Source organism: Humulus lupulus, chromosome 6 (assembly GCF_963169125.1).
Source record: "Humulus lupulus chromosome 6, drHumLupu1.1, whole genome shotgun sequence".
Taxonomy (NCBI): Eukaryota; Viridiplantae; Streptophyta; class Magnoliopsida; order Rosales; family Cannabaceae; genus Humulus; species Humulus lupulus.
This window is the reverse complement of record NC_084798.1, coordinates 119,716,023-119,742,100: the sequence shown is the minus strand read 5'-3', so window position 1 is coordinate 119,742,100 and position 26,078 is coordinate 119,716,023. Positions and strand designations below refer to the sequence as shown.

The window sequence follows — 26,078 nt, the reverse complement described above, 5'->3', positions numbered from 1 at the left end:
ATCAAAAACATTTTCAAAGTTTCAGGAATTCCTAGCAATGGCTCAGAACCAATTAGGTAAAACGTTAATGATCTTGCGATCTGATAGGGGTGGAGAATATTTGGATATGCAGTTCCAAGATCATTTAACTGAACTTAGGATTTTATCATAACTTACTGCCCCAGGTACTCCATAACAAAATGGTGTAGCAGAACACCAGAACAGAACTTTATTGGAAATGGTTAGATGCATGCTTAGTTACTCAACTCTACCAACTTCGTTCTGGGGACATGCAATTGAAACTGTGAACGAAATTCTCAATATCGTGCCATCAAAATCAATCCCCAAATCCCCTTTAGAACGCTGGAATGGTCGTGAACCTAGTTTACGCCATTATAGAATCTGGGGGTGTCTCGCTCATGTCCTGAGGAAAAAGGAGGGAAAGCTAGAACCGTGAACTGAAGTTAGCATGCTTGTTGTCTATCCTAAAGGTACTCGGGGTGGACTTTTCTATAGTCATTCAGAAAAGAAAGTGTTTACTTATACAAATGCTACTTTTTTGGAAAATGACTATGTCCAGAACTTTAAACCTCGCAGCAAAGTAGTTTAAGAGGCAATGGTTAAAGAATTGACTCCAACCAATGTTCCATCATCATCAACGCGAGTTGATGATGAAATTCCCACTCTTCACATCTGACCGACGTAGGTCGATTTAAATGAAGAAAGTACCACTGTTCTTGAGCAAAAAGTCACGGAGCCTCGTCGTAGTGGGAGGGTTTCTAGGAACCCAGCTCGCTATGGTTTGGATGGTGAAACCAATATGGATTTTGGTGACACTAGTGATGATGATCCATTGTCTTTCAAACAGGCAATAGCTAGCCCTGAAAAGGAACTATGGCTCGAAGCCATGAAATAAGAAATGGAGTCCATGTACTCAAATTCCGTCTGGGATCTTGTGGAAGCACCTAGTGACTTGAGGGCCATTGGGTGCAAGTGGATCTACAAGAAGAAACGAGGTCTTGATGGAAATATTGAGACTTATAAAGCTTGATTAGTGGCAACGGGTTATACCCAAAGAGAAGGCATGGACTATGAGGAAAATTTTAGTCCGGTAGCCATGCTCAAATCTATTCGCATCCTCCTATCCATAGCAGCCACTATCGACTATGAGATATGGCAAATGGACATCAAGATAGCTTTTCTTAATTGAATGCTTGAGGAAGTCATTTATATGGATCAGCCAGAAGGATTTAAAGTATCTGGACAAGAAGGAAAAGTTTGCAAGTTGAATAGATCCATCTATGGACTTAAGCAAGCTTCTCGTTCCTAGATTCTTAGGTTTGATGAAATAATTAAAACCTATGGCTTTGAACAAAATATTTATGAGCCCTGTGTTTACCAACTGAAGGCAAATCAAATAGTGGTATTCCTAGTTCTTTATGTAGATGATATCTTACTCATTGGAAACAATGTTAAGAAATTATCAGATGTGAAGAATTGGCTGAGCACTCAATTCCAGATGAAGGATTTGGTTGAAGCAAGTTATATTCTAGGTATCCAGATCATCAGGGTTAGAAAGAACAGACTCTTAGCTCTATCTCAAGCAGCTTACATCGATAAAGTGCTTGAACGTTTCTCAATGGCAAATTCCAAGAAAGGGCATCTACCGTCCCGCCTTGAAATTCATCTTTCAAAGAAGCAGTCTCCCCAGACTCTTGAAGAGGAAGGTGCAATGAGAAAAGTTCCTTACGCATCTGCAGTTGGAAGTCTGATGTATGCCATGTTGTGTACTAGACCAGACATCTGCTATGTAGTGGGAGTAGTGAGCAGGTATCAGTCAAACCCAGGACCAGAACATTGGATAGCAGTTAAGCATATCCTCAAGTATTTGAGACGGACTAGGGATTATATGTTAGTCTACAAGGGTGGTGTTCTAAACCCTGTAGGCTACACCGATTCAGATTTTGAATGATGTCGATGACAGGAAGTCTACTTCTGGAATGGTGTTTACTCTTGGGGGTGGATCTGTGATTTGGAGAAGCGTAAAGCAGTCTGCAATCTCAGATTCCACCACGGAGGCTAAGTACATAGCCGCATCAGAAGCAGCTAAGGAGATAGTCTGGCTAAAGAAGTTCTCTTCGGATCTTGGTGTTATTCCAGAAATGGATAAACCGCTTGTGTTGTTTTGTGACAATACAGGAGCGATAGCCAACTCGAAAGAACCTCGAAGTCACAAGAGGAGTAAGCATATAGAAAGGAAGTATCGCATTATTCGAGAATGTGTGGCCAGGGGAGATGTGAAGGTTATGCAGATTGCAACTGAAGACAATCTTGCGGATCCGTTTACAAAGACACTACCAAAAGCTACATTTGATAAGCATATCAAGGAAGTGGGATTAGTAGAATTAATGCATTAGTTTCAATTAGTGCAAGTGGGAGTTTTTTGGGGTTTTATGCCCTAATTAAAACCTAAATTCTTTGTAATCTCATTTTATTATCAATAAAAGAATAGAAATCATTTTTTTTGACTTGGTCAATCACTTTGCTCACATGTTTTATTTTCATGATTATTTGTTTAATATAAACTTCTATTAAATCCCGAGCATATAGCTAATCTTATTTATAGTGATGTAATCACAGTGGAATATAAATATGATTATATGTTAAAAATAAGTTAGTCCTAAAATTAGTCAGTGCACAGGATTTACACTGACTTTCCAATCTACGATATGATCTACTTACACATTCTAGTGTTATGTTCTTTATAGAACATTAGCAAAGTAGATAAGATCAGATGTATTTGTTACATCGGACAGGACCGATATTGACAGTTGATAAGATAAGTAAACATACCGTTATTATCTATTCTAGTCATATCATATAGGTTACCATAGGTCAATTCAATCTCAATTCTGAGTGGTTAGTATTATAATTGATTGTATTATTTGAGTAATTTAACATGTTTGTTACCAGCTTACCCTACGGACTAGCCCATACTTACATCTTGGGAACTTGGTAGTATAATTGAGTGGGAGTGTTAATCATAGATATGAACATCTATAGCTTCTGATGAAGAAGTGAAACGATGGTTTCCTTTTAGTTTGATTCAAGGTGTTAAATGATAGAGATCTCATTTCAGTAATTAAATTAGTTTACTGAAATATCATTTACAAGGAACTAAGTGTTTTAAGGATAAAATACAATGAGGGGTAAAATGGTATTTTAGTCCTATTTCATTGTAGACCGTCTATAAAGGATTGAGTGAAAATTATGGTTGTAACAATGGATAGTTAATAGCGCATATATATTTGTTATAGAGCGTTCTATGAATTCAAGAGTGCAATTCCAAGTCTATAGTGGAGTCACGAGGAATTAACAAGTTAGTAAATTTATTTGTTAGATTTATGATAACTTATTGGAGCTTGATTTCATAGGCCCATGGTCCCCATTGTACCTTGGATAAAATCATCTAAATAGTCTCAATTAATTGATAATTTATCAATTAGAATTATCAAAGTTGACCAGATCAATTTTGGATAGTTTCACAAAGTTGTGTAATTTTAAAAAGAAAAGAGAAATTATGGCTGATTTATTAACTAAGATAAATTGGTATCTAAATTAATAAATAAGTTTAAATCAAGGTTCAAATTATAAATAATTAATTTGGTAAAGGATTTAAATAATTATTTAATTAATTAAATCAATAGAAAATAATACAGGTCTTGTTTTTCAGTCCAATGGGCTTATAATCAAATGGGAAATTTCACGGGCCTAAAGTCCATGATAATTTCGACCTAGGGCTTTAAAATGGCTATTATTTTATTGATTTTTTAATTAAATTAAATGGCCTAATTGAGTCTATGGAATTAGTGCTTAGAGAGAAGTCAGAAAGTGGACAGACACTGATTTTCTGATAGTTTTAGATTCTCTCTAAACACAAGTCATTTTCTAAGCCTCTTTGTTATTTTCTCCTATTCTTTCTATATCTATCTCATGTGTTGAGAATTGCCCACACTAGTCTAGGTGATTCTAAGGATACATTGGAAGGTTGTGAAGAAAATAGAAGATCGGATTCGTTTTTTGATAATACTCTGCAACAAAGAGGATACAAGAGTTAGAGAAACTAAAGGAAAGACTCTTTCCGATGCGTATACTGTAAGTATTCTATTCTTTGTTTTTCTTTGGATCCAATTTTAGAAACATGTTTTAGGCTATCTCGTATTAATTTGTTTAATATTAGATATACATGAAAATAAATAAAGATCCTGTATAAGTTTTCCTAATAGATACTTGGCAGTATACAATCTTAAAAAACAATAACTCACACTTCTTTGTAATACATTTGTTTCACCTTGGTTGTCATTACTTTTATAATTCTGCATTTTTTTCTTTGTTATTGCTTTTTTAATTTTCAAGAAACTTAAAAAGATGCTAACTAAATAAACTGTCTTGTAAAGGTCACCCTCGAGTAGGTGCTGAATTATGTATCAAGTCATGTGTCTTTATGCTTTTCCTTCAATCTAAGTTCTAGCCTATGTGGCTCATTAGTTTGTTACTTGACATTAGCTATATATCCAATTATAGTATAACATAAACTTTTGGACCATATAAGTTATAAGGTTATGCCTTTAAAGATGATGGATCACAAAACTATCATATATATGACGATTATCATCACAATAGTACTAATCTTTTCAGGCTTTGAATATCTCACATAACTGGGACTTCACTACTATAATACTAAGTATACATAGTGAGTGTTACCATCTATCTTTATAAGTCTCTCAATGTAATATAAAGTTTCATATTTGAGCAAAAGACTACATTATTACAACATGCAATTATTTACTGCAATATGTATATCAAGTTATATCAAAGTCATAAAATTTGAAAGTGTCAAATAAATTTGTTTGCCATACTTTGGTATCTTAATATTTTAGTGTATGGAATTAACCCGGAGCATTGGAAAAGTTTGCTATTAATTGAAAAAGTTAAATTTTTTTATTCTTTTTAATATTATACAAATGTTAGAGGAGTTTGAATAACTTAAATATTCATCTATAGTGAAGTACATTCTAGCATTATAATTGTGTGCTATGGTGATAATGAAAAGTTGGGAAGTTGTATGTCTTAGTGAAGTAAGTTTTGTGATATATATATATATAATTGTTGACTGCGACGATATAAGGAAGAAAACTTGCTTGTTTTTTAAGCAAAATATTGGGTTTTTGTGTTTTAGTGAGAAGTTGAGCTAGATGAGCTGGTTCATGTGCTTTTGTTTTTGTGTAATCTTTATATGCTCTGCATATTTTATGTAAACTTCTATGCTTCTACAGATAACATATTTTGATAATGCGTTGAGGTGTTTCTTGTGTTCTTATTTCAGTTTTTATGTTATGCATAGTTAGTTTGATTTGAGACCCATCTGGTTTGCTATTTATTGTTATTGTGTTGTCTTCATTTTGTGTTTTGTGTAGACTGTCGTTTTGTTAGTATTCTGCTATTAGTTCCTCCAAGCCATTTGATGCCATGTTTGTATTGTAGATAGACATACGTATTCCCTTTTCAGAGAAGTCATACATTCTTAGAAAAAAAAAGTAGATAGCATAATACTCCCTTTTCCTCAAACACACACTTATTCATGTACCTTCTTTAACTTCTTCTCACTAACTATAGCATCACATATAAGAATACATGGCTGAGTGTCTCATGAAGAATTTAAAGTGAGAAAAGGTGGACCCTTACGGAGTGGAACTATCATGTCCTAGTTTGTTGTGATATATGATAAATGATAATTAGTATTTCTTAGAGTTAATGTTTTTAAATTTGTTTTTATATTTTAGCAATCAAATGATGCAACTTCTATCAATTGAATATTTTAGTTCGGAGATATCTATGCTTTTATTTAGTGTGTATTACTGCATGTATTTCATTTTGTGTAAGATAGTTAATAAAGTTATATTTTAATTACATATATATTTGAGATCTAACTTATAATTTCATTATTTGTAGTTCAATTCAGATTTACTGTATACTGATGCTGAACTTTATGAAATTTATGAGTGGACAAAATATATTCTACCGCATCTCACTAAATGACGACATGCATGATCAGTGCCTATGTGAAGGGATTTAGTAATTTTAGGAACTTTGTTTTTCTTTTATTAGAAATTATTAGAATTAATCAAATATAGAATCAATCTAACAAATTATAGGTCGAGTTAATTTAGCTTTTTGATGTGCGTACTTTACTAAATATCCATTTTATAAAAAATTAGTTTTTTATTTTTGTAACTTTGCTAGATATCCATTTTATGACAAACTTTTTTGGAATTATGTATTTCTTTTATTATAAATTATTAGAACTAATCAAATACAAAGTTAACGTTGCCAATGTTGATTGAATTTAGCTTTTGATGTGCATTTTTCACTGCAATTGCTGCATTGATTTTGAAAGTAAGGGGGCATTGACAGCATATCTACAGTGCCCTCTGGTGTGGAAACTTTGCGACAGTTAAAAACTGTCTCCATAGAAAGCAAACCACAATAATTATTAATTGTTGGTGTTGCTGGCAATGGCGACAACTATTAAGTGTCAGTGTTGCCAGCAATGACGACACCTAATAACTGTCGGTGTTTCCAGCAACGGCAATAACTAATAACTGTCGGCATTTCCAGCAACGATGACACCTAATAACTGTCGGCATTGCTTGCAACAGCAACATTTTTTAGCTATCGGCGTAGCTACCCCTACGCCAGCATAGACAAATACGACAGTTATTCAACTGTCATAATTGCTCAATAGCGACAGTTAAAAACTATCGCGAAAGTCCGTTTTTATAGTAGAAATCCTATATTATTGTTAGTAAGTGATTTTTCAATAAACGAATTATTTGAGAATTTAAAATTTTCTCATTTAAAAGATGAGCATCTCATTTTATGAGATAAGAAAAGATGAACCTAAGGGGGTTACATTTTTTAATGGTTGCGTCTTGCTATTACAATAAAAAAGGATCAAGGTAGATACAAAAATTGAGATAACATATTGTCCAATAGACTTGGAGTCTAGAGTGTGGTCAAATGAAATATATTTGAGAATTATTTAGTGACAATAATTCTTAAATTTTCAATGTCTCAATGAGGAGACATTTCAAAATTGGAGAAGAAATTTTGATTCTTTACACCAATAGTGAATAGAATAAAGTGAATTTTATTCATTTTGGTTAAAGATGGTGGTGTGTTTAAATTAATCTCAATGGGAAGATAATTTTAAACTAAAGCATAAGAAATCAACGTGTTTAAATAAATAAATGAGGGTTTATTCTCTTTCATTTAAAGTGTTTACAAAATTGACACCTTCAAATTTATTTTGATGAGAAAATCAATGGATTCCAAAGTGGTGTTTTCAAAAGAATCTCAAAGAGACTCGAAGAAAATACACAAAAGTTGTTTAAGTGATTTTGAGTTATTTTGAAAACTAAAAGTGAAAATTAGTAATTATTTGCTTGAGGAATTCTCTTATTACATTTGTGTTCACATTTTTTTTGGTGAAATATATCAAAGAAATAAACTAAGTGAAAGCTACTTTCAAAGAAATGTGTCTTGCTTTAGCAAGTAAATAAATGAAAATAAACATTAAGATTTTATTTATCTTGATCTATTGAGAGTTTATCATGTGGCCTAAAGGACTCCCGGTGAACTTTGGGAACTATAAGTCTAAGTTTATCTTGGAGGATAAAAGACATAATAGAAATAAAGATATTTCTATTTAAAAGTGATATTTTCACTTTATATGGGAAATGTGGGGGTGATGCTCCACAGTTAATCAATTTATTTTCATAAGGGTTGATTAATTTGCTCATCCTATCAAATAGATGATTTGAAATTCCACATTCTAAATTACTTTGGATATATGTGTATAGAATGGATAATTCTAAACATGTTTGGTGTCTTAAGTTATTATTTTAATAATTTGATTCAAGATGAATCAATTTAAAACATAAAAGAGAATTTTACTAACAAAGAGGTTTCTAGAATTAATGTTGATGAAAATGTTTATCTTGGATATTGAACTATAAAATATTGGGGCTGTTGACTATGGTCAAAACCACTATTTTAATGATGAAACTATTTTAATCAAACTATAGCTAGAAAAAAAACTTGAATAAAATAATGAGAGTGTTTAAGTATCCATACATGAGAAAAGAAATGACTCAAATGGAATCATTTCTACATCTCAACGGGTGGGACTTAGACTCCCTACAGAAATTAGCGATTGATGATAACCTAGCTAACTTAATACTAGTAACCAAACTAGAATTATGTTCAATATATCATAACAATAAGTCAATCAATTTTATAATAATAGTACTCAAAATTTTTGTCCCATCTAAGATATGAGAATACTAGAGTGCTACCAAAGTGAGGGTTAAAACCAAAAGGTTTTTTCTAATAGAACTAAGTCTTGAAAAGACAAGTATTTTAGCATAACAAAATACTTTAAGTGTTCTATGTACAGAGACCTAGGGGTGGTGTCGCCCCTCATGAGAATTGGGAGTCATTCTCAAGAAAAGTCTATGTGCGGAATGTGCACGTGGCCATTAACGGTGCAAAAGCGAGACATTGAGGTCTAAAGTCAACATAACAAATGTGTTTGTTATCACCTATTTGTTATCTAGGAATAGTGGTTCAATGCTTCGGAAAAAAAAATTACATCAAACTTTGTGACAATTACACTACAATAAAATTCAAGTCGAAATATATTTTACTTTATGCACCAATGCAAATGTTTCTATAGAGAGTTATTATTTAATCAAGTGGGAGAATATTATATTTTTATATAATGTTTGATTGATTAAATAACTGTTACAAGAAGTGATTATTTAATCTAAGTGGGTGAATGTTATACTATTTTAAATAATATAATGTTAGATTAAATAATGTGACAAAATATGACTTGTCACACCTTGTAACATACTATTGACATTCACAAAATTGGACACATGTGTCTGCTCAAATGTGACATATTTTGGAGTTACAAAATCATATACAAATTTTTAACTCCTAAATATTACCCAATAATGTGTAACACATTTGAGTTTTGATTTCACAAAGCCATTATGAAATATGGTTGTTGGAGACATGTTTTAAACTCTCATTAGGTGTATAGAGATTAGAAAATCATGTGGGAAAGGGTTTGGGTAGTTTTTGAAAAACTGAAAATTTTGTTGTTGAAAATTGCCTGTGGCCGCAACCACTATAATTCTTGGTCGCGGCCTGGGGGATAGAGGCTAGTGGTCGCGGATACTACTGGCCACGGCTAGTGAGGCTGATGGCCAAAACAACATTTTCAGTTTTTTCCAATTTGAACGGTTCTAACATCCCAAGTAACTCCCAAATATCCATTTTCATTCCATAAACATCCAATTAAACATTGGTAACAACCATTGGGTTGGTGGAATTTGAAATTCAAAGGTGTTGACCACGATTTTGGGCAACGACGAGTAGACGTCAAAACTACAATGAACCTTCAAGAGAAAAATACGACACAGATAATTTTATAGTTGTTCAACCCCAATTTATTGGTAATAGCCTAATCTACTTAGAGTTGTGATATATATCCTACACTTAAGATCAGATGAACTTGAGCTGACTGGGTTTCTTAAGTGTAAGTAGAAAAATACATAGTTTCTCTCTCTAAACTCTCTTAGAAAATGCCCCAAGAATACCCCAAGTAACAGTCCCAAAGTCTCCAAACTAGAGAGTTTTTCTCAATCTAAAAAGATCCCCCAAAATGATGCCATGAGCCTTTTATTTATAGGCTTATGGATCGTACATCAGATATTCCCTTTGACTGGGTCATTTCTATTACTCTCACAATATTTAATTAATAATAACATTTAAAATACAAAAATATGCGACTTCTTTGGGATAAACTGAGAGATTCTCGCGTAGGTACGACTAATTCTAGCCGAAGCCGTTACTGGAACTTCGCTTGCATAACGATGATCTGTCTTGTCAGCTAACTTCACTCCTTGAAGAAAGACTAGTCGGCCAAAAGACTCGACTGGTCGGCCAAAACAGCTGACAGGTCGGCCATGCACTCCACCGGTCGGCCAAACACCTCACTGGTCTCCCATGCACTCCACCCGTTGGCCAAATACTTCACTGGTCGGCCAAATACCTCACTGGTCAGCCATGCACTCCACCGTTCGGCCAAACACCTCACTGGTCAGCCATGCACTCCACCGGTCGGCCATGCACTCCACCGGTCGGCCAAATACTTCACTGGTCAGCCATGCCTCCACCAGTCGACCAAACACTTCACCGGTCGGCCATGCACTCCACCAGTCGGCCAAATACTTCACTGGTTGGCCATGCACTCCACCGGTCGGCCAAATACTTCACTGCTGGTCAGCCATCCAGTCCACCGGTCTAACATGACATAACTCTGGTCTAACATGGCACATCTTTGGTCTAGCATGACACTTCTCTAGTCTAACATGACACATTTCTGGTCTAACATGACACTTCTCTGGTGTAGCATGACACGTCTCTGGTCTAGCAAAACACTTGACTGGTCGACCAAAATAATTGACTGGTCGGCCAAAGCATTTGACTGGTCAGTCAAAACATTTCACTGGTCATTCAAAAATCTTTATCGGTCGGACAAAAATTCTATCAGATTGGTCAGATCACATTATCACAACTCCGAAGAGCCAACACATTTATTGACTATTAATGTGCCATTTACTGACCATGCATTGCCACTTGTCACTTCTAATTGTCATGTCATCGAACTGAAATTTTGGGGATAACATTTGCCCCCCAAGTTTATTATATGATTTACTCGTATGATAAACTTTTTCTCTAGCAAAATGATTTTGAGGTCATCCAAAAACTTCCATTCGGTCAGTAACTTTCACTTTTGTAGTAAACCCATGATCAAATGTTTCCTTTAGCCCATCAAACTTTTTTCTTATACCATTCCTAACCGATCAAATTTCTTTTATCCCTCGAAAGCCTTGTGCCTCGGAACCTAAACAGCTTCTTGGCAATGCTACCCCTCGGATATGCTGCTCCACGGACGCACGCCATCTACTTGGATACCACAACCTAACCGCTCGGATGCATGCCCTTATGTCCTTGGGTTTGCACAAAATCTTTATGGTTCATGCAATTATACTTTACTTTTCTTTGTTAACTTGAAACATTCTAAGTCTTTTTAGACTTAAAAAGTTATAAGTCTTTTGTGAATAGTAAAGTCACTATGATGTATGCCTTATATTTTCGCATGAGTACTTAGTTTTCTAACTTAGAAATTCTAGACATTTCATAAGTCCATACTAAGTATACTTTCTCACACTCTTATTGCTCTAACATTTTATGAGCATAACGTTTATTGTCACACGATATTTGCTTCTAACTTGAAATTTTTAAAAATTCCAAGTTACTTAAGCTTGTCAAACAAGTTAGCTTAATGGCCTTTTTTGACTTCAAAATTTTACAAGTCAGCCTAAAAACAAATATGTTTACTCGTGCTCTTATTGCCTATGTTAAATTATATACCAGCATACCCCATGTGCCCCCAATCGATCGATGGTAGAAAGATCCTGGGTCACTTGCTACTTGACTGAAATTGTTCGAGAAGTTAATTGCTCGTGAAAAACATAGAATATATTGAAAATATTCGAGCAGTTGAACACTGCTTGAACATATCAACCAGTTGAACATTGTCCGATTTTACCGACCAGTTGAACACTGTTCGAATAATTAACACACGTGCACATTTGTAGCAAGAATCGACCACGCTGTGCGTAGTCTCTTTTCTTACTCGTAAATTAAAAAGGACAAAACGTGTCTAATAACGAGTCTTAAACAACAAAAATTGTTAAAAAATAGCTGACTGGTCAGCAAATAACCAGCTCATAAACCAAATTTAAATAACAAGTTAAACAACTTGAAATTAAACTACCACTCTTAAAGCGGTATTTAGTGATAATATATCCTCTGATGCTCGCCGCTCCAATGGTTTCTGATCCTAGCACTCCTGCTCAGCATACCTCTCCCTTGCTTCGTTGCTATCCTCAGCCAAGTGTGGACCTCCACATATAGTGTCTAAGGTAAAGTCCACAGGTCCGGGCTGCAAGGGTGGAGATCTTTGTCGTTTGAACCCAGGATTGCTGCTGCCTCTTTCTCATTGGGTTATCTCTGCTCGGTACTTTCTCAACTTGCCCGACCAAAGAAGAAACTCTATCTCGTCCTTGAGGTGATTGCATTCATTCGTGTCGTGACCATAATCTCCATGGAAACAACAAAACTTATTCATATCTCTCTTCCTCATCTCTTTCCTGATGGGTGGAGGTTTCTTGTAAGGAACCTCTTTGTTATCCCCAAAAATTGGAGATCAATGACGTGGCAATAAATGTGACGAGTGGCAGTGCATGGTCAGAAAAAGACAGATTAATAGTCAATAAATACATTGACTCCTCAGAGTTGTGATAAAGTGACCCGGTAGACTGGTGAAGAGTTTGGACTGCTTGAAAGATGTCATAACCAAGCTAAGTGCATCCTAGGAGATCCCAAGGGTGTGGTCTGAGGAGACCCCAAGGGGGTGGTCCTAGGAGAGCTAAGGAGAGTGCATCCTAGGAGATCCCAAGGGTGTGGTCCGAGGAGACCCCAAGGGGGTGGTCCTAGGAGAGCTAAGGAGAGTGCATCCTAGGAGATCCCAAGGGTGTGGTCCGAAGAGAGCTAAGGAGAGTGCATCCTAGGAGATCCCAAGGATGTGGTCTGAGGAGAGCCCAAGGGACTTTGGTCTGAGGAGAACCAAGAGAGTGGTCCTAGGAGACCCCAAGAGAGTGGTCCTAGGAGACCCCAAGGATGTGGTCCGAGGAGAGACCAAGAATTTGGTCTTTGCGCATATGTCCAACCAGTGCATGGTTGTCCAAATAAAGAAATGGCATGCTAGAGGAGAGTGTCATCTTAGAGGAGAGAAGTGCATGTCCAGCACTTGCATGTCCTACCAGCAAGTGTATGTCCGACCAGCATGTGTATGATCGACCAGAGTGGAGGTGAGGTGGATCAACTAGCTAGAGGACGACTAAGTCAAGATTCCTAGAAACAACTTCAACAAGATGCGCAGGAATCTCTCATTCTTCCCACAAATGGGGGGTTTTGTTACATTTTGAATGTTTTTTGTAATTTAAATGTAATAAATATAATAAAATATCCTGATTCTAGGGGATATCAGATGTATGACCCTAAGCCTATAAATAGAGGGCTTATGGGATTAGAGAGGGGTTCGGCTTCTTCTTTCTAGACTTTTGGGAAAATTTGGGTTTGAGTATTCTAGAGAGAGAAAGTGCTGGTATTTGAAAGGATTCTTGTATTTTTGCAATCTGTACTGAAGAAACTCAGTTGGCTCAGTCCATCTGATCTTGAGTACAGATCTATAAATCACAACTCTAAGTGGATTAGGCTATTACCGACTGATCGGGGCTGAACCACTATAAAAATCTTGCGTGTTATTTACTTTTCTTGATAAAACTGTCTGTGTCATTTAAATTCTCTTGAAGGTTTATCATTTTTGACGTTCTCACGTCGTTGGCTAAAAACACAGTCAACACTCTTCATGACTAACAAGATATATTTCCGCTCGGCTGGTCGAGAGAGTGATGTAATTAGTGAACTGAGGCTCATAGTTGGTTGGCTTTTCGTTTGAACTCAACTTTACTTTCTTTTCCTCATGGTGGTCAAACCTGTTATTTCCACGTTTCTTTTCATCATTCTTAGGAGGGCCAGTTGATCCGCCCGGATTGTTTATGCCATTCTCCTCACTACACCAAATAACCCTTTCCACAACATTTAAGAATAACTCTTTTAAAAAAGTGTTATCCCAAACCCATCTAATTAGGCTGGACATAAAAAAATGGCGCATAAATTCATTAATTGGCGACAAATGAAATATTTGTACCAAATTGTATTATTTCTATTCTCATTTTCTAAATCTACATATCTCATTCTCTCTCTTAACTCTATGTAAATCTCCTACCCAAACCCCAAATTTTCCCGAGACCACTCTAAAAAAATTTCCAAACTTTCTGAGAGGAAATTCTCCAAATTTCCCAGAAATTTCCCCACAGCCTCAAACTCCCAGCTCTCCCTACCTCTCATCGAAATCCCAAAATTCTAGTCCTCTACTAATAATCTTTATCCTGTGCTATTACTTGCTTATTTTCTTATTCACTTTGTCTCTCTCTCCTTTTTTCGTGTGTGGGTTTCGTCGTTTTTGTTACACTAGATAGCCAGTATTTGAGCTCTGAAATCTCCGTTAGACAAGGGGTATCTGCTAGAAGAGGTGCTCAAGACTCTTTGCGGTTCGAATCAGTGGTCTTATGATGAGTTCTGGAAGATCGGCTGCCAAAACCCTAAGTAAGTTTTAGTTGAGAAATAATTTGGTCTCAACTAAAGGTGTAGAAGTAGTTCTATAACTTTTCTTTGGCTGATATTTGTCCCTGGTTTGGATGAGTACAAAGAAGCTCAACACGTGAGTTAGATTCAATTGAGGTAGTTTATCAACTGCAAAATATGGATGACTTTAGAAAATTTTCATTTTTTATTTCCGTTTTTGTCCATGTTTTCTCAGAAGCCAAACAAAGTAGATCTGTTGGGTCATTTCTTTTTCTTTAAAGGATTTTTGGGGACTAGGGTTTGTGATATCTTTCTGGTTCTAAGATATGATACACATGTGAAAAGTCTTAACTATTATCGTTTTCTAGATTTTGTTTCGTAATCTGATTTTTGTTGTTTCCTATTTTTGGAATGTTATGTCTTGCTTGTTCTGTTTTGCCTTCTAGATTCCCAGCGAAAAAAGCATGTTCATTATAGGTTCACTAACCACTCTGTGTCTGACTCATTAAATATCCTAAATCTATTGGTTCAGATTTCGGTCTGCGATGCTTGATTCTATTCAGATTTACTTTGTTGTTTCAAGGGGGAGAAAATTTTAATATTTTCCACTAGCGGTTAATTTGATGGAAAAATCAGTTCCTTTTGTCTTTGTCCAGGCTTCTGAAAAATGCAATTTTAACTATTTTTTATGCTCAAATTACTGGGAAAAAAAGACTACTTTAGGTACTTGGAAATCAATATATAATATTGTTTAATGCTTCTTGGTACTGGACTGTTTCTTTAACTTTTAATATGCCCTAAGGATGAAGAATTTTACTTGTTGACAGGCTGCTAATATGGGAAGAATATCACTATGAATCCTCAAATTCTTCTCTACCTGCAAGCATTTTTGGAACTGGGAGTACTGAGCTACCTTTTGGAGAGTGGGAAGGACTATTGATGTCATCTGAAACTTGCCCTTCTCAGCTTGGAAGTCAAGTGGGAGATCAAGTCTCGACACTTATTAAAAAAAATGATGATTAGTAATCAGGTCAATATAGTGGGTGAAGGGTTTGCATTTTCCATCTTCCATTAAGTTTTTTAACTATTTAATGTGACTACCTTGTAATTTGTAATGAAGTGTATGCCTTCTGATATTTATTTAATTATATATTTTTGAGGTTTCAGAATAGTTGGGCGAGCTGCATTTACTGGAAACCATCAATGGATTCTTTCAAATAGTTATGATAAATATGTCCATCTCCTAGAGGTAATATTATCAATAATGACACTAAAGAATTCTGTCATACTGTATTGCTCATTTTCCAGAGCCTAGAGAGATGGCTTATAAGTTATAACTCATGTTTACTATGAATGGTTGCAAAGGAAAAGTTAGGGATTGTCTCTGAATTTTATTTTCTAGTTGTGTATGTATGCAATTTGACATCTGAAACTTGGAAGTTTTTTTTATTTTTCTTGGATTTTTTCAGATCTTAAATGAGATGTGTCACCAATTTTCAGTTGGCATGCAGGTTTGCTGTCTTTATCTGCCATCTGCTATTTTTGTCTAATCTTTGTCCTGCTCATTTGGATCGTGGTGGAGGCTGGTGGAGCTAGCAATGAGACCGATTCGATCCTCGCCAAGTCGGGACTCCGGACCATTCATGTTGGATTCGAGCAGTGGATGCCGAATTCTTGGGAGGGTCGTCATCGATTGGAGGCTCGGATGAGGCTTTGTGCATTGAGGTGAGTTCATGGTACTTTTGCTCAGCTCAGTTGTTTATTTTAGCGTTTATGTTAGTTTTGTTTCCAAAATTGAGTTCATTGGCTATTGTTTTGGATGGCCACTAGTCCAGGTTCATGAATTGCTTTTTTCTCTATAAAATGGCAGCATAAATTCCTCTTTAACCCAAATCAATATCATTAATGCTCAATGGTATACAAATGTGTATATATATATAAGAGAAATTTTAATTGAATTAAAATATATCAATCAGAATTTTGTTGCTATAGATGAGAATGCTTGATTTTTTTTTTTACTTTTGGTAATTGGAATGATGTGGTACATTTTAAGATAATAATGAAGTATGATTTCACAAAGCACATTGCTATTTCAAAGTTGAACTGTTTATAGATTTCTTAATACCAAGTTTGCAATCATCATCTTTTTATTTAGGCCTGTACAATTTTTAGGCAATTTGTCATTATGTGTTAAGAATTTTGACTCTCTTTCTTACTCCATTATTCTAGCTTCTGAAATGACCGATTTTTTCTATCTAGTTAAGTTTTTTATTAATTATATAAATATTATCTTTTTGAAATGGTTTATGACTGAATTGGATTTTTCTATATTCATTTCTATGAATACCTTACTAATTTGTACAATATTATGATAATTACTATCTCATTTTTATTGTTACTATGTCCCATAAGCTAATCTAAATAATTTTATTACTATTGTGGTTGAATTAGTATTGAAAGTAAATTTTGTTTAACTTCTCTATCCTTTCCCCCCTGTTTCTCTCTCACACATATATACATGAACACATATTTCTTATTATTGATATTCACACTACTTGACAATGCCTTTGATGCTTTTGTATCAAGTAACTTGAACCTATTTGCAGTGCATTCTTGTTTACATTGGATTTGATTTTGTCGATATCTATTTTGGCCCATCTTTGCTTCTTAGATTATGAACTTTTTTTTTTTGGCCTGATGATGATAGTTTTACACACGAGTCTTCGGTTTGGTTTTATCTTTCTGCTCCCACCATTATCAACATTCATTATAAGCCTCCAAAGGCCATTTGCTGCATATTTTGTGTCAATGTGTCGTTACTCCTATTATTATTATTGTTCTCTAAAGGATAGAATAAATTATCTGTTGGAAGTGCATTTATGGTGGTTTTGGTGAATGTCAATGGCAGTGGTTGTAGTGGTAATGGTTTAACCTTCTGAATGATGTGATTGAATTTTTAGCAAGTTTTGCTACAAGGTGGCTTCAACATTGTTGTTTTCTGTTATTATGTTCTTCTAGCATATCATTGTACTCAGCTACCTTTATGTCAAGATAGAATTTTGGTTTTTTGTCAGACTAAGTTATCTTCCTTCAATGTTTATTTTGTCTCCATTTGATAGTTGCCATTTGTAATCTATTGATAAATGTTTGATTGGCATGCTTAATAATATTAATCATGAAGAGAAGAGTGACTGGTAGCAGTAGTTTAAAAAAAGTCCTTTACTGGGAAGTCTTTAATTTAGTCACCTTTCCGTGCAACTAGTTACGCTGTACAAAAGTCCTTTTTTGGCAGTAACTTGGTTGGCAACAACTTTACAATGAATGGCTCAAACAACAGGTAATTTTCCTCAGTATTTTAGAATAGCTTCCTTCATTTTTGCTCTTATTTGTACTGCACTTAATAAAGAGAAGGGTATGCCCCTAAACATTTTTTTTTGCTTTATAAATGTGTCAAATGCATTAGAGAAAATATTTGTTTCTTTTCTCTAAAAAATAATAAAGTTGATTAGAGGAAAATAGAGGGCTAATGTTTGTTGTTTGTATATGTGTCAATGTAGAATTATTGGTCAAACTGCTTTAAATGGGAAGTACCAATGGATTCAGCTGATGGGCCAAGTGGGGAATGAAATTCTTTCAGATCTACTGAAAATAAACACACATTTAAGGTATTTCTTCTTTCTTTTTCAGTTTTTAGAGTTGAAATCACATACATATGTTGAATTTTTTGAAGTTAGAATTCTTATTATGTTTGCTTATTTTGTGAATTTTCTTTCACTCTACAGGATGATTCTGAGATTTGCTATCAGTTTTCCTCTGGAATAAAGGTACAATTTTTTTCTTTTTGAGTACTTTAATTGAGATTAGTATGGTAGAAACTTGTGTTATAAATTTTATGGTTTCTTCTCATATGCTGTCAAAGTTGTTCAATTCTAGCTCACAACTCAGAATTATTAACAATCAAACTCACTTTGCAGACCATTGTGGTAGTACCGGTTGAACCACGAGGACTAGTACAGTTTGGATCTACTGAGAAGGTTAGATCACTTCTATGAATATTTATGCTTAACCATTCGATTAGTGTTCTATGAATATTTATGATAATCTTGATGTGTTTAGCACATTGGAAAATGCTAATTCATATGAAAAAGTAGAAACCTATGACATAAATGGATTGTTTTCTTCCTTAATCTCATCCCAAAATTTGAGTAACGAGTTCACTCCAGTTTTTGGTGATGACAATTACAAACAGTTGGGGGAAAACAATTGCTCTGCATTGAACTCTAATCAATGCTCACCTTCTGTATCTGATATTCATTGCAAAAAATGAAGTTATTAGTCTGTTTTTCTGTTTGAGTTCAAATTATATTTTCTGTTTTTGTCATACAGTTATTAGTTAACTCCTGATATATTCTTTCCACTGCCTATGCCTGTTTTCATTCGCTATTACTGGTTTCAAATTCAGGTATGTTAGCAGCGAAGTTTTAACGATCAGGTTGCGTTCTAGGCCTAATATCTGTGCTGTTGCTCTGCTATGAAATATTAGGTTCTCATATTGTTCAAGCCTCATAAAAGTTTTTTTTTAAGTAAGAATAATCAGTGAGAAGGTGGACTATATAGCATTATAGCATATAATCTATTGCTCTGCTCTGGATTGTGTATAAAGCTAGATGTGACATTAGGCAATTTCTTGTGCATCATTCTTTTGAATCTTATAATTCATGCAGAAAAATAAAATTGTAGAGGCTAGTTGATGGGATTTTTTAAGTTTTGATGTGTTGACGGTGAAATTTCGTCAACGAAATTAGATCGGAAAACTGAAAGGTAAGTTAGATGATATTTATATAAGAACTTAGAATAAACTTTAAGGAAAAGTAAACACAGATCAAAAATGGAGCAAGCTTTTGTATATTTCTCAATAGCCTTTGCATACAATGAATTTTCCAACCCCCTTTCAGGTGGTCTTAGAGTTCCTTTTATAATGGGCTCTAATGGCCTTAGGTACATGATGATCCAGGGGACCAAGCGGTACATACGTACTGTATTAGAGGAATGGTTTCAGAGGTAGTGGTTGTACATCCCGTACAGGAGCAGGTGTCAGGGGGATGTCTCCACTACTTGTCTGTACCCCTGCCTGAGGCGTGGTGGCAGGTGTATTGGCGCAGGAGGTAGTGGTGTCGGTTCTGACCTATGGCCATAGACGTACGGACCATGATCCTTACCCCAGCAATCTCACTGGCACTGGTATCTGTACTTAGTACTTGGTCGTACAAATATGTCTCATTCGACTCGTACCGAATCTCCTAAGCATAGGGACTTCGAGGTGTGAAAAAGGGGATCCTTGGTGCCCGTACTGGCCGTGGCGTTGAGTAGGGGTTTTGGGCCAATACGCGTCAAGTTACGGGGTGTCGGCCTCCTGAGAAGATGGTGGGCTGATGGACTTCCCAGGGCGTGCGTGCGTGGGACCTCGCGCGGCCTCGCGCATGGGGCGCCATTGACGGCCTCGCAACCTCCACTGGCCTCGCGCATGGGGCGCCATAGACGGCCTCGTAGCCTTCCTTGGCTCCGCGCATGGGCATGGTGCGAGTGGCCCAAGCGCCTCGCGGATCGGTGGCCTCGCGAGGCGGGAGGGCCTCGCAGATCGGTGGCTTTACGAGAGGGGAAGGCCTCGCGGAACGGTGGCCTCGCGAGATGGGATGGCCTCGCGGATCGGTGGCCTCGCGAGGCGGGAGGGCCTCGCAGATCGGTGGCCTCGTGAGACGGGAAGGCTTCGCGGAACGGTGGCCTCGCGAGACGGGATGGCCTCGCGGATCGGTGGCCTCGTGAGACAGGATGGCCTCGCGGATCGTTGGCCTCGCGGGACGGGAGGGCCTCGCAGATCGGTGGCCTCGCGAGACGGGAGGGCCTCGCGGAATGGGACTGCCCTCGCCCATATGATGGCCTCGCCTGTTTCATGGCCTCGCGGAATGGTGGCCTCGCGAGAAGGGACGGCCTCGCCCATTTGATGGCCTCGCGGAAGGGTGGCCTCGCGAGAAGGGACGGCCTCGCCCATTTGATGGCCTCGCGGAAGGGTGGCCTTGGGGCTCTGCTTCGGCCTTATATTTTCTCTTGATGAGATTATGAGCATCAATAGGGGCCTAAGCATACACTTTGAGTCTTTTATGGGCATGGAATATTGAGCATTCACAAAGGCCACACTTCATGGCCCACTAAGTGATGCTTCCCTTGGGACAATCTCTCAGTTTCACAAGACTTATAGGTGTGAGCCCGATAATGTGACTAAGTGACCTCTAGCCTTGTATTTTCACCATGTACTAGGGATTTTTTTCTTGGTGGATTTTTGGCATCCACATGATGTAATTAATTTTTTTTTTCCTGTTTTCATTCTAGTGTTTGTATCTAGAGAGATTTATTCTAATCGTCAAGATATATAAAACAATATAAACATGGAAAATTTAACTTTTTTTAAAGCTATTTTTTTAATTGCTTGTAAGAAAATGAACTTTGTTTTGAAATCTTTGATGTGCTGCATATTAAACTTAGAATATGTTTTGTGTTAGTCTTTGTAAAATGTGAAGTATTAAATTTATTTATTTTCATGTGAACAAATTCACCTAAATAGGTGAAATGTATTTAAATGCAGGGGTTGGAGATTGAAGGGGAGTTGCCTGAGAAAAAGACTTGTTATGAAGGAGTATTTTATAATTACTTTAGCATAGGTATGTTTGTGTGATTTTTGAATTGTCTAAGAGCTGATAATTATTCTGTATTAGTATATGTTTGTGTGTGTGGTTCGCTCCCTCTTAGTTTTATATGAAGCAGACCAGGGCTGTATTTTTTATCATTCTACACATGCCTCCTTATTTTTTGGATCTATATTACAGGAATGGATGCTCAGGTGGCTTACGGCTTTCATCATTTACGTAATGAGAAACCTTACCTGGCACAAGGACCAATTTCTAATAAGGTCTGATTTGTTATCTTATTATGTGAAAAGTCTTGTGATTACGGACTATTACCAATGATTTTTTAGAACTAAAATTGTTATTTGGATATTTGTATCTTGATGTAAATGTACCCTGCTAGAAAAAAGGCACAATGCTGATTTATTTTACCAGCTAAACTCTTCTAATTGATTGTTGCAGCTGATCTATTCTGGTTATAGTTGCGATCAAGGTTGGTTCTTTACACCATGTACAAGTGATCCACGATTAAGGTGAAATATCTTTAAGTTTAAGCAGTTTGTTTTGTTAAGAGGGTTGTTCTGCTTTATGTTTTGTTGTTTGCTGATGGAAATAATTTATCAGCAAGTAGGATTCCACTTTGATTTAATTTTATTCTCTTGTGCTTTTCTCCTTCTAAAATTACTGGGGCTCAAAGGGTGAAAGCACAAAGCATATTTTTAAATGATTCTCTCCTGTTGTGGTTGATAATTTGTTCAGAGCTGTAGTCATTAAGAGTAACAATATTCTGCCTTGATCATAATCTGTATTTGCTTACACATCTTAATACTTTTTTGGCTCAGGGGACTAACAAATATTTTAAGGTTGCATGTCAAAAAGGTCAATTGCTCAGAATGGGAGCAAATTACTGTTCCGTCAAGGTACTTTTGTGAGTTTGTTTTATTTGCAATATAATTTTATCTGGCAATGTGTTTCTTCTTATTCTTCTTAGATAAGTACCATCTCTGCCGCTAAGTATTATCATCATTTATACATTTTTCATTGATATTCTTATTCTATAAATCTCATTTTGTAATTATGTGTTCCTCTAGTGTAAGAGCTATTGTTGCTTTAAATCTTCATAACTATGGAAGTGGACGACATCCCTGGGGTAATCTGAAGCCAGATTATTTGGAAAAGGTATATATCTCTCCTCGAGATAATGTTAATTTTCATTGGGTTTGTTAGCTCTATGTTCTTCTATGCTGTATGTTTGTTATGCAGATGCGAGCATGAAAATACTCGAGTACTTACGAAGTTATTGTTTTTCCCTGATTCATCAATTATACTCAAGTACTGTGGAGTTATTGTGTTTCACACTTTCACCTCACTCATCATAATTTTCCCCTTACCATATTTGATCTCATGTACCATATGGTCCCTTCAGACTTTACATGATGATAACATCCCCTGTTATTGAAGGGACTTAAGTTTCAGGTCAATAATGCTTACCTTGACATTTATTGTTCTCACAGAAAAAGTTTGTTGAGGCCCATGCTGATGATGGTCTTCTAGAAATTTTTGGCCTTAAGCACGGATGGCATGCATCATTTGTTATGGTCGAACTCATCTCTGCCAAGCACATTTCGCAGGTACTGCTCTTTATTTTTGATCTTATATTCATTCTATCATATTTGTTATAACTCTGCGTAGAAAGTGCACCTGCACCGTTTTATTTCATGCAATCAAAGTGAGTTCAGTGTTAGAATCCAAAGACTTGTTGAATTATCCTATATGTATAAAATTTCTGCTGGGTATTTAGTAGGGGCATCTATTTTTCGAAGATCTTGATAAATGTACAAACTTTATTGATATGCTTCTGAGTGTTATCCTGGTTTCTTCTTTGAAAAACTGTTGTCTGGAAATGAATTTAGATGGTGAACCATAAATGATTGCATTGATCTGGTTTGTTAGTCTTGTACTCCTGTCATTTAAGGGTTAAGGTTATGGTTGGAATAGTAGCCTGTTGCTGGCTCTTGAGCCAAGTATTTATTAATGGAAATTAACAAACAAGTGCGAAAATGATTGCAAATTTTTTTAAATAATTTTTTTCTCTTTCTTGCTTGGTTTATTTTCAATATTATTGAAAAGGTCATTTACTCTTTTGACTTTAAGAGTCTAATTGGTCTTGTAGTCGTAAATATGCTGCACACTGCTCTGTCTTGTAGTCTTAAGTCTTATGTTCTTAATAATAAAATGATTTTTTTTTTTACAATGTGCAGGTATATTGAGATGATTTCTTTGGAGCAATTCTTGACAACATTTGTAGTTGAGGCCTTTAGAATGGAAGAATGTATTTCACTAATTTTTGTATACATTTCTTGTTTTGTATTTAGTGATAAAGGAATCAGAATTGGGCATAAATTATGTTGTAGTATGATTTCTTAAGCTTAGACTAGTAGACTAAATATTGTAATTACATTTGAGTAATTAATAAAAATCTATTTATGTTATCTTATTTGGCTTCAACTTTCATATTTGTTTTTCTAGTTTTGTGTAAGTAAAAAAAGATTATGTTTCTCTAAGCTAATATAACACATGTGTTATACAAATAATGTGTTATACTAAAGTGTAGTATAACACAAAAAAAGTGTTATACTAAAGTGTAGTATAACACAAAAAAAAGTGTTATACTAAAGTGTAGTATAACACAAAAAAAGTGTTATACTAAAGTATAGTATAACACAAAAAAACGTGTTATACTAAAGTGTAGTATAACACAAAAAAAGTGTTATATAATCGACTATAAATAACATAATTAAACACTTATCTATATATTAAAATAACACAGAAATTGTGTTATCGTTGACAGTACAATAACACATCTGTATAACACTGATAAAGTGTTATGTAAAGTACCCTGACCTACGATAACATAGTCTGTCTTAACACATCAGAAAGTGTTATCGTAGGTTTTGATAACACATTTTCGGTGTTATGAAAAGCATTTTTTCTTGTAGTGCCTCTTTCTCGATTGCATCATCCAATTTCATATACTTGTCTGCTCGGTCAAGAAATTGTTGAAGTGTTGAAATTGGATTTCTATGTATACTATCCCACAAAGGGCTCCGATAAGTTTTCCCAGCGGATATGGCAACCATCTTCCCCTCGTCTCCTACAGCAGTTGCTTTATTGGCTTCTCTCATGAATCTCTGTATATAATTCTTTAAAGACTAATATTTTTCTTGTTTGATATCTGCAAAGTGGTTGGCATAAACTGGTGGAGTTCGGGAAGTGTTGAATTGTCTACAAAACTCCTTCCTGAATGCTTCCCAAGAGGTAATGGAGTTTGGCTTAAACTTCCAATTCCATTCCTGGGCAGTATCCGACAATGTAGTCGGGAAAACTCTACACCGATAATCGTCACTTACTCCGAGCAATTCCATCTGGTCCTCAAATTTCCCAACATGTTTGACGGGATCTACCTTTTCTGTATATACTGGCAGAATCGGTGCTTTATATTTTGCCGGAGGTTGGGCTACTCTAATCCGGGCACAAAATGGGCTGCCACTCCGGTGGTCTATCACATCTATCCCAGAAGGTCGTTTTGACAAACCTTGCACTGCAGTTGTTAGCACGTCAAGCTGGGCTTGGATGGCTGGTGCAACTGATGAAGTTCCAAGGTCTTGACCGCCTGGTCGGGCATTACCATCTGGTGCACTGTCGTCAAGTATTTCTACATGACTGGCAGGGCAGTTAAGATTTTACCCTTCGAACGGGATGGTCCTCCTTTTGTTGGTGATAACGTCTCTCAGATCCTTTCGGGAAGCATGCTCTCCTGCCTGATCGAACACTGTACTTTTCAATATTTCAGAGGGCTTACTACGCGGGACTTGTGCTCTCCCACTACGCTGCTAGCCAGGGTGCAATGGAGGCCTTTCGGTACGCCCCTGGCAGTCTTTTCCTCCTTGTTGGTCGTTGCCCTGCTTTTCCTTTGACTGGTCGGTGTGATGAATATCAACATCATCACGACCATGCCCATCTTTCAATTGTGAAGTCCTCTTTTCTCGAGGAGTCTTGGTTTGATCCTGCCTGGGTGGAGTCTTTTTACTGCCCGATCGGTGACTCCCTGATCTAGAAGTTTCTGATCGGTGGCTCCTGGAGGGGGTTCTAGAGTGCTCCCTTTGCGTCGAGGCAGTTCTGGATCGGTCCCCATCATCTTCCCGACCAGGGGGGTTACTCGTGCTTCTGTCCGGTCCCCGAGAATTGGCTCTGTCAGTGGTCCTCCGACCAGCATTATTATTTCTTGCTCCCTGGGTGGCTGCATGTGCCGCGGCTTGAGCATTGGCTTGGGCCAATTGGGTAGCCGCTTCTAGAGCAAATGCTGCTTCACGATGTCTCCGGTCAACTTCCTCCTATCGCTGTCTGAGCTCTTCGCTTCTGGCCTCCATATCGCGCCTTTGTTGCTCTAACGTAGCTCTCTGCCTGGCCATATCTTCCGCGAAAGTCTCCTGCCGAGCATTGAATTGCACCATCTCCTCTTGGAAAGCAACTATTGCTTCTTGGAGTTGTTCAACTTCTGGAGTGGTCTCCTCGAGAAAGACCCTGGGCTCAATCTTTGGGTTCTGCAGTCCAAGACCTTTAGATCTAGCAGGCTCTTTTGACGTGCCTAACATTTTGGATGCCACACTGGTATTCTTGGGCGCCATCTTGATACAATAGTCGTGTGTTTATTCTCTTTAGTCTCTCAATGAAAGCACCAAAATGTTGACCACGATTTTGGCCAACGACGAGTAGACGTCAAAACTACAATGAACCTTCAAGAGAAAAATACGACACATATAATTTTATAGTGGTTCAGCCCCAATTTATTGGTAATAGCCTAATCCACTTGGAGTTGTGATATATATCCTACACTTAAGATCAGATGAACTTGAGCTAACTGAGTTTTCTTAAGTGTAAGTAGAAAAATACATAGTTTCTCTCTCTAAACTCTCTTAGAAAATGCCCCAAGAAGACCCCAAGTAACAG

General features: G+C 36.5%; 1 protein-coding gene and 1 long non-coding RNA gene across 5 annotated transcripts; both read left to right on the top strand.

Moving 5' to 3' along the window:
• The first annotated feature begins 13,984 nt into the window (after positions 1-13,984).
• On the top strand, positions 13,985-15,639 carry LOC133782488 (uncharacterized). Of its 2 annotated transcripts, none has more exons than XR_009870548.1 (3): positions 13,985-14,409; positions 15,216-15,418; positions 15,556-15,639. It is a non-coding gene; the product is annotated as an uncharacterized LOC133782488 (long non-coding RNA). The 2 variants fall into 2 exon arrangements; XR_009870547.1 differs by having other exon boundaries at positions 15,216-15,438; positions 15,556-15,633.
• Positions 15,640-15,759: 120 nt separating this feature from the next.
• On the top strand, positions 15,760-23,560 carry LOC133782486 (diacylglycerol kinase 3-like). 3 transcript variants are annotated; one of them, XM_062221803.1, is made up of 9 exons: positions 15,767-16,113; positions 18,851-18,931; positions 21,029-21,104; positions 21,270-21,352; positions 21,531-21,601; positions 21,911-21,988; positions 22,160-22,247; positions 22,583-22,699; positions 23,330-23,560. In XM_062221803.1, exons 4-9 carry the CDS (start codon positions 21,272-21,274, stop codon positions 23,336-23,338), a joined length of 444 nt encoding a protein of 147 aa, XP_062077787.1. In that variant the 5' UTR covers positions 15,767-16,113; positions 18,851-18,931; positions 21,029-21,104; positions 21,270-21,271; the 3' UTR covers positions 23,339-23,560. The 3 variants fall into 3 exon arrangements, with proteins under 3 accessions (XP_062077788.1, XP_062077787.1, XP_062077786.1); XM_062221802.1 differs by lacking the exon at positions 18,851-18,931 and having other exon boundaries at positions 15,768-16,113; XM_062221804.1 differs by lacking the exons at positions 18,851-18,931; positions 21,531-21,601 and having other exon boundaries at positions 15,760-16,113.
• Positions 23,561-26,078: the final 2,518 nt, after the last annotated feature.